The following is an 8228-nucleotide window of genomic DNA, read 5'->3' as shown; positions in this document are numbered from 1 at the left end:
GCTCCCCGCTTGGCCCCAAGGAAATCCCCGCCCGGTTCGCCCCAAGAGTAAAGTCCTGAGACTTTCGCTTTGCCTGACCCGGAGCACGTGGGTTTTTTGGGGGGAAAAAACAGCCCGAAAGTGTTGGTTTAACGCATCCAGCCGTGTTTGCGGGTGGCAGGTACTCGGAGAGGCCTCGTCGCGCTGCCAGCTGGGGATGAAGCTGGGAACCTCCCTCTCCTCCCGGCAGCTTGGCTTGAAATTTGGTGTCTGTATGGAATAATGGGCGTCTTTTAATGAAAAAATTAAGTAATAGTGGGAAGCTGGCCTCGTGGTGCTAGGCGTCGGCAGCACTCCCAAAATTTTGTTAGTGTGCAGGGAAAAGAAGTCACCTTGTGCCTGTCCTTTGCCAAGTGAATGTTCCACTCTAGATAAAATAATTTAAAATTAATTGGCTGCTTCTTGTGGTTGCTTCTACAAGTACGCGGCCTGTATTGATTATTGAGTGGCTTGGGCACAAGGAAATTATTTATTTGGGACTTCATTAACCTCTAGGAACCTCTGGGAAAATAATCTGGAGTCAGAAGGTTTTAGGTTCAGAGAGAAACTGGTTTTATGAGTTTGGTTATGCACAGTTAAATGATGAGACCTTAGAAGTCAGCAGTTGGTCGGCTGCAGTGCTTCTGTGGGGAGTTGTACGATGGAGTTTTGGGGTCAGGTGGCCGTTTTTGCAAAGTTTAATGCACGCTTAGAGAACAGGAAATTACTGCGTAATTTTTTAAATTAGGTGAACGTTGGCGATTTCAGGGCAGAAATCTGCTCTGATTTGATATGAAGCCCCAACCCTGCAGGCACTGCCCAGTCCCTGGGGTGGGTTTCAGGTGAATTTGCTGCTGTGACACCCGCGTGTGCCTGGCTGGCCTGATTGCAGGTGACAGAGTTGGTGCTCGATAACTGCCGCTCCAGCAACGGGGAGATCGAAGGGCTCAATGACTCATTTAAGGAGCTCCAGTTTCTCAGCATGGCCAACGTTGAGCTGACATCCCTGGCCAAGCTGCCCACGTTGAGCAAGCTCCGGAAGGTGGGTACCTTTGGGCTGGCAGAGCCATGGTTGCACCTTTCAGCACTCAGGGTTGGACTCCTGTGGTGCTGAAAGTGCTTCGTGGGCGTCTAAAATGTATTTTTAAGAACTGAAATTTATTTGGGTGTTTCCAGTTAATTATGGTGAGCTGGGTTTGGTTTTTGGTCTGTGTTCTTGGGGCAGTAACTGCTTGGATGTTGTGAAGGTCAAGCTATGCCTTGGTAGGAGGTTCTTGGGTCACTCAATGAACTCCAGTCCTGGTAACTTAAAACTGAGGTGCCCAAACCCATGAGATTTAAGCAGCAGTTTATAATTCTCAATTTAAAGGAACTTTTTGACAGCTAAAGCTTGTTACCTTGAGTGAATCTTCAAAAGCGATTACATTCTTAAAGGGAGAACAATTAACAATGATGCAGCTGATTCTGAGGCTGAAAATCTGTTTGTTAATTCCTTTTTTTTCCTGTCCAATAGCTGGAGTTGAGTGACAATGTCATTTCTGGAGGCCTGGAGGTCCTTGCAGAGAGATGTCCTAATCTCACATATCTAAATCTAAGTGGCAACAAAATCAAAGATCTTGGCACTGTGGAAGCTCTTGTGAGTATGAAATGGGAGGGGCTCTGGGGAGATGTAATAAATACTATTTTTTATCAAGAGCACTTAATATTTTTGCGTTGGATTGATAAAATATCACGGTTGATAGACTCAGTGCCATGGTTATAGGACAGCATGTGGAACCCCACTGCTGAAAAATGGGATGGGATGTCCCAAATCTGAGATGGTTGGGCTTGTTTTGTCTTTGAAGAAAAAGTGGCCAAGATGTGTGATGCTGATTCCTCTGGGCTTGTTGGTTAAGGTGTGTTTGTCTGCTGAGTTTTCATTAAAATGTGAAGTGATTCAGACACAGGTGTGATACGGGCAGGAGTGGGGCAGAGGAGGGAGCTACCAGTGGTGATCCATTCACCCATTTTTCTGGATGATTGGGGTTTTATCACCAAAACCCTCTAATTTTATGGATTCCCACAGGGTTTCTGCCCAAAACTGGGCTCTGCACACATAACCTAGCCCCCGAGGTTGGGAGTTATTCCACACAAGTGCCTTTGGTGGGGATTTGGCTGCTGCCAGCAACTTGGGCTGAACTTAGAGGGAGAAAAATTCTGACTAGAAATGAGATGAGGATAAAGTAAATTCTGTTATTCTTGGGTTGTCACCCTGCTGTATCTGGGAGCACCACGGGGAAAAAAAAAACCCAAATATTTTCATTTATTTTCAGCAAAATCTGAAGAATTTGAAGAGTCTTGACCTGTTCAACTGTGAGATTACAAACCTTGAGGACTACAGGGACAGCATCTTTGAGCTGCTCCAGCAGATCACATACCTGGATGGGTTTGATCAGGAGGACAACGAGGCACCAGACTCAGAAGATGATGATGATGGTAACTTCCTGAAACAAACTGGGGGCAGGAATGGGATGCTGGAATAAAGACCTCCATGTAGTTCAAGGTTTTCCTGAGCACACAAGTGCAATTCTGCTTGTGCTCCTGAAGAGCAGAGGCCAGAGTGTGTTTGGTGTTAATAAATAATAACAAAAACAGGTTCCAGTCCTGCAGAAGCCACCTGGGCTTAAGAGAATTGGACTAAAGATACTTTTGCAAAGACACAAATATTCTTGTTGCCAGCAGTAAAGCTCTTTGTGCCACTGAGTGATACAGAGCGAGGGGACATGCACATTGTGTTGAATAAAAAATTAGAATTTTACAGGGTTTTGTAATGGTTTCAGGCCCCTGCTTCAGTATAATATAGATTTTAGTTCCAAAAGCACACCTAGTTCCTTTTGGTCCCAGCTTGGTTGCAGTCCTTAAGGGGGGCTGTTAGGGCTGGCAGGATTTTGTATTTGTAGCTGCTTCAGACATCAGAAGTTTTGCCTGAAGCTTATGATGGAAAAACTCTGAGAGTCTTTCTTAGAGAAAAAAATGACAAAATTTAACTTGGTTACAATCATGGTCATTTCCCATGTGTTGCCTGGATTTAGAAAAAAATAAAAATCCCCAAATCCTTCAGGAGAAAAACTATTAGGGCCAGCCCAGCCTGCTATACCCAGAGAGGAGAGAATGGAACTGAACTTCTGGTCTTCTATCTGTGTTCTTCACTGCAGAGGGGGATGAAGATGATGATGATGATGAGAATGAAGCTGGGCCTCCAGGAGAATATGAAGAAGAAGATGATGAAGACGATGGAGCTTCAGATTTGGGTGAAGGTGAAGAGGAGGAGGAAGTTGGTCTTTCATACCTGATGAAAGAAGAAATTCAGGTAAAGTTTGTAAATGCTGCCAAGTGCAGGAAGCAAAGAGAAGCTCCTGTGGGGTTCTGTGGTTACAGAAAACAGTTCTGGTACAGTTCCCAGAGAAGAGAAAACAGGCACCTTTCAGGAGGTGATGAGTAGAGTTCTTGTAGCTATAAACTGATCACACAAATTACAGGACAGCAGTGAAGCCCTGGGTCCTGCTCAGGTCCTCCCCTCCTGCAGGGAACGTGCTTGGCGTGGGGTTTGTGCCCCCAAAGCAGCCCCCCCATTTGGGATTGAAGGGGATTTGGGATCCTGTGCCCAGCCACTGCTGGTTCTTTGATAAGAGTTTGCTTCCTGCCAGGGAGTTCATGTGGAGTGGGTTTAATCCCAATATTCCAAGGGCCACTATCAGAGGTTTGTTTCCCCATTTTGACTTGTCACACTCCCCTGTGTACAAAATTCCACCAAGCAGAGGGATATAAAAACAAGACTTGGGTTTGTTGAATTCTCTGGAGCTGATTGTTAATTCGTTTACATTCCTCATCTATCAGCTTTAGAACAAGACAAAAAAAAAACTAAGACAAAAACTCACTTGTTTTAACAGAGTTATGCACCTTTTCCTCCAGGCTCTTATTGTGGGTTCAAAGGCAATCTAGAGCTGCTGGCATCTCTCTCACAGTTAATTTTTCAATAACTTTGAGCTGACCTAAAGAAGTGAAGAGTGGGGAAAATCAAAGAAATGAACCTCTGGGGCTGACTGATGCCCTGGTGGAGAAATTGCAGGGAATTCCTGGATTTCTGCTTGGGATCATTGTGGAAACAAGACTTCAATAAACAGAAATTGTAAAAATATCTCCCAATTTTCGTACAGGATGAAGAGGATGATGATGACTACGTTGAAGGAGGTGATGAGGAGGAAGAAGGTAAGTGCTCAAGGATTGAAGTTGTGACTGAAATAATCAATTCTCTAGAATTGTCTTTGTGGGTTTGGGGCATGCACGCTAACACAAAAAATCAAGTAAAAGTGAGGAAGAACCAACAGTTTTCTGAAAGGAAAGGCACTATCTGCTGTGCAGTTGGAAATTGTTCTTTGATGTGGAGAGGAGTGGGGCTCTGCTGTGCATCTTGTTATTTACATACATTGGAAATATCCCTCAAGTGCACCAGAGTCTCCTCTGGCAGCCAGGAGCAGCTGGAGCTTTCCCTTTATCCAGCTTCTCCATAAGCAATTCTGGGACAAAGTTCTGTTTGCAAGAAGTGGCTTACTGCAGTATTTTTTAATAATTTTTTTTCATAAAAAAATTCCAGGTGTTTGTAAAGACAAATCCCAGAATTTCTCCCCAGCTGAGCTCCCATCTCCTCCCCATGCTGGGCTCAGTGGAGCAGGTTTGGGAGCTGGATTTTCCACTTGCAAAACCAGTATTTCTGAAGGAGCAGTGTGAATTCTTCCCTTAGTACGAATCCACTGGCCAGGGGGTGGCTGCTGGGCAATGAATGGACTGGCTGGGGCAGCATTGCACTGCGGGCTCCCACCAGCAGAGAGCACAGCACACCACCCAGATCAGCCCCTGGGCACAGAAAAACAGGGATATTCTACAGCACAGCACCCAGATCAGCCCCTGGGCACAGAAAAACAGGGATATTCTACAGCACAGCACCCAGATCAGCCCCTGGGCACAGAAAAACAGGGATATTCTACAGCACAGCACCCAGATCAGCCCTTGGGCACAGAAAAACCAGGGATGTTTTGCAGGATCCTAGCTGGGATGTTCTGTCTCTTTGGCACAGAAATCCTAGGGATGTTCTGGCTCTTTGGGACAGAAATCCCAGGGATGTTCTGGACCTTGGCCACAGAAATCCCAGGGATGTTGTGCAGAATCCTGGGCTGGGATGTTCTGGTCCTTTGCCACAGAAAATCCAGGGATTTTGTGCAGGATCCTGGGCTGGGATGTTCCACAGCACAGCACCCAAATCCAGCCTTTGGCCATAGAAAATCCAGGGATGTTCTGCAGGATCCTGGGTTGGGATCTTCTGGCCCTTGGTCACAGAAATCCCAGGGATTTTGTGCAGGATCCTGGGCTGGGATGTTCTGTCTGTTTGGCACAGAAATCCCAGGGATGTTGTGCAGGATCCTGGGCTGGGCTGTTCCATCAGGAACACACCTGCACCCCACACACACTCCCCATTCCCTTCTCCTGTTCTCTGTGGGCAGACCATAATGAGCTGTGTGTGTCCCCTCTCTCCTTAGCAGAGGGTGTCCGAGGGGAGAAGAGGAAACGAGAGCCCGAGGATGAAGGCGAGGAAGAGGAGGATTAATTTGCAGGACCAGACTCTCCAGTTGAGAAAGACGCAATAGTGATTATGCAGCTCTGTATGTCCATGTACCATAGATGTCCTGACAGAAATCCTATGTTAACTTTTTATAGCAGAAGTGTGGTTTTACTATTCCTGCCCCTTTTATCATTCCAGATAAGCTCTGATAGCCCATAGGGAACCTTCTGTAGAGAACAATTTTCAACCCTATAATCACTGAAGCCATTGGCAAATTCCCCCCACCAGACTTTTCTTTGGAGCTCTTTAATTTCGTACAATCTTGCTGTGTTGGTCATTGTTAGCCCTGAATCCAACCCCATGTCCCATGGGTTTAATGTTGGGAGTTTTCATTCAGGATTTTAAAGTTTTTATGCTTAAAAAGCTGAACTGAAAAGTGCTCTACAGTGAATTCCCCACTCTTTCTTAAATCAGTTGACTCTAGGCCAAGTTTTCCATGGATTCAACTGGAAACCCCCAACTAGATGACACCCATGTTTCAGTTTTTTTAAAAGGTGACTCCTGTGATTTTTTTTTTTAAAGCTCCTCTCTATTTTGGGTATTCCAGGGTAAAGCCTCAGTGGGTTTCAGAAGATGTTTTTGTTTTCCTGCTTGCTCCAATGTTCAGTATTTGGAGTATTCACTAGATTCCTTCAAGAGTGTATTTTGGCAAACTGAAAGAATTGTGATCCTTACAGGGTTGCAATCCATAAATTTTCCCCCAAGTCCATTGTCACTGCAGGTATTAACAAAGCAATTAATGTGTAGTTTTAAACCTTTTTGCCAGAAATCTTTGTTAAACTTTCACTCACTTTGCTCTTGCATTGTCATTCTGGGAATTCTGCACCACTCATGGCTATAAAATGTATAAAATAGATGAAATATGCATTTCTGATGCAGAAGTGAACGGGTAACTCCTCCAAGCGTGTCGTTTTCCACCCCCCAGCTTTTCTAGAACTGTTGAAGGGAAGAATGAACCCAAGTTGGCCCTTCTCTGCACTTCACCTCTTAAACTGTTTAAATCTGGCTGTAAAACACTCAGTTTGTGTGTAACAGTTGGGAATATTTGGGGGTTTATATTGAGTGGCTGCAGAGAGAGCATGAGGGATGTGCAGAGAAGCTTTTTATCTAGCAGCCTTTATAATTCCTGATCTGCCCCAATGTATCATCCTTTCCTGTTGGAAACAAATTTTCACTTCCAGCATTCCTCCTTCAGGCGTGACCTGGGTTTCACACAGCGTAGTGGCGGTGTCACACTGCCTGACATCAGTCTCACATAGGTCCTGAACCAAATATCACACACAGCTTTATTGCAGAGACTTATTTTTGTATCTGTCCTGGCTGCCAGAAACTGGGGAGAGCCTGCAGGTGGGAGGAGAGAGATTCCTGGGTCTAAGAGAGTCAGTCCCTCATCACCTGGTTCCCTGTGGGGTGTCCCTTAGGAATTTCAGTGTGACCTCCAGCTCTTGGGTGGAGTTTAGATCATGCAGGGTTGAAGTTCTGCAAAGCCCCACTCACTCCCTGTGTGTGTGGTTTTATTCCCCCCCTAACTAGAGCCTTAACTCCGGGTTTCTCCTGAACCATCCCAGCCTCAAAGCGGAGTCTGGTGGTACACTGGGGAACAACTGACTCCTCGGGCTTTGTGCTTTTTAAAGGATATCTCTAAAGACACTAGAAAAGCTGTGGTGAAACTTCCTTTGCAGCCACAACCAAGTCCTGTGTTTGTGATGAGTCCTGGCTGGGTCAGTGCATGGTTGTCATGTCCTGAAGGCTCTGGGCGAGGCACTCACTCCGTGCTCAGCTTTGAGAGAAAAAGTGTTTTTTCCCATCCTTTTGCTTCTTGTCCTTAGATTGAAACTTGTTATTTATAAGTGTGTACGTTAGAGCACCTCCATGTCAGGGTTTTACTTAAATGTCTGTTACTGATGCAGATAAAATTAGTTTTAAATGGAAGAAGAAAAAAAAAAAGTCTATTTTGATGGATTAAAATAACGTGGGTAGTGGGCTTGTTTGGATAAGCAAGACCAGAGCTCTGAGGGGTGACAGCCTTTCCCTAGGCCAGACTTCCCACTTCCCAAACAGCCACAGTTCCACCACGTGGAACCTGAGCCCCTCACGAACCCAAGAAATCTGTCCCAGTGTCACCATCCCCGGTCCCGTGTCCTCCGCTCGGCATGCAGCAACAGCGTTTTTTAACGAGGAATTCAGAGCCTCCAGATAACTTTTGAAACTTTTTTGCTTGGTGGGTGGTCTTTTCATGCAAATACGTCAGGGTGGGTTTTATATTTTGTAGAGGTTTTGTCCTATTTTAATGCTCTTTGTATGGCAGTCTGTATATAGTGTGGTTTGGTTCCTTCTCCGACTCTTTCCTGAAACTTTGGAGTAACTGATTTTGTGCAACTGTGTTTTGAATAAAGCCATGACAGTGTTAAATTAAAGACAACAGCCCTGCAGCACTCTTCTGGTAACTTTTAGTTGTAACAAAACATGTTTCCTCCCCATGTGTGCTGTAAATTTTAAATTAAAAAGTTTTCAAACCGAATTATTTCAAATAAATTGAGACTATTGTATTGGA

General features: G+C 45.1%; 1 protein-coding gene across 2 annotated transcripts; it reads left to right on the top strand.

Moving 5' to 3' along the window:
• Positions 1-906: 906 nt before the first annotated feature.
• On the top strand, positions 907-8228 carry ANP32E (acidic nuclear phosphoprotein 32 family member E). Of its 2 annotated transcripts, none has more exons than XM_005430313.3 (6): positions 907-1060; positions 1532-1654; positions 2331-2493; positions 3213-3367; positions 4215-4266; positions 5592-8228. In XM_005430313.3, the coding sequence occupies exons 1-6, from the start codon at positions 1001-1003 to the stop codon at positions 5657-5659; spliced, it is 621 nt and encodes a 206-aa protein (XP_005430370.1). In that variant the 5' UTR covers positions 907-1000; the 3' UTR covers positions 5660-8228. The 2 variants fall into 2 exon arrangements, with proteins under 2 accessions (XP_005430370.1, XP_030920577.1); XM_031064717.1 differs by having other exon boundaries at positions 913-1060; positions 5595-8228.

Source organism: Geospiza fortis, unplaced genomic scaffold, assembly GCF_000277835.1.
Source record: "Geospiza fortis unplaced genomic scaffold, GeoFor_1.0 scaffold439, whole genome shotgun sequence".
NCBI classification, from domain to species: domain Eukaryota; kingdom Metazoa; phylum Chordata; class Aves; order Passeriformes; family Thraupidae; genus Geospiza; species Geospiza fortis.
Note: the sequence above shows the minus strand (reverse complement) of the source record. Positions and strands in the feature narration are given on the sequence as shown.

What these genes read in the sequence shown, in the direction of transcription:
- ANP32E (XM_005430313.3), top strand. Translation starts at nt 1,001, where the DNA reads ATGGCCAACGTTGAGCTGACATCCCTGGCCAAGCTGCCCACGTTGAGC. An exon ending in CGTTGAGCAAGCTCCGGAAG is followed by an intron (nt 1,061 to 1,531) that starts GTGGGTACCTTT and finishes CCTGTCCAATAG; the next exon opens with CTGGAGTTGAGTGACAATGT. An exon ending in TTGGCACTGTGGAAGCTCTT is followed by an intron (nt 1,655 to 2,330) that starts GTGAGTATGAAA and finishes ATTTATTTTCAG; the next exon opens with CAAAATCTGAAGAATTTGAA.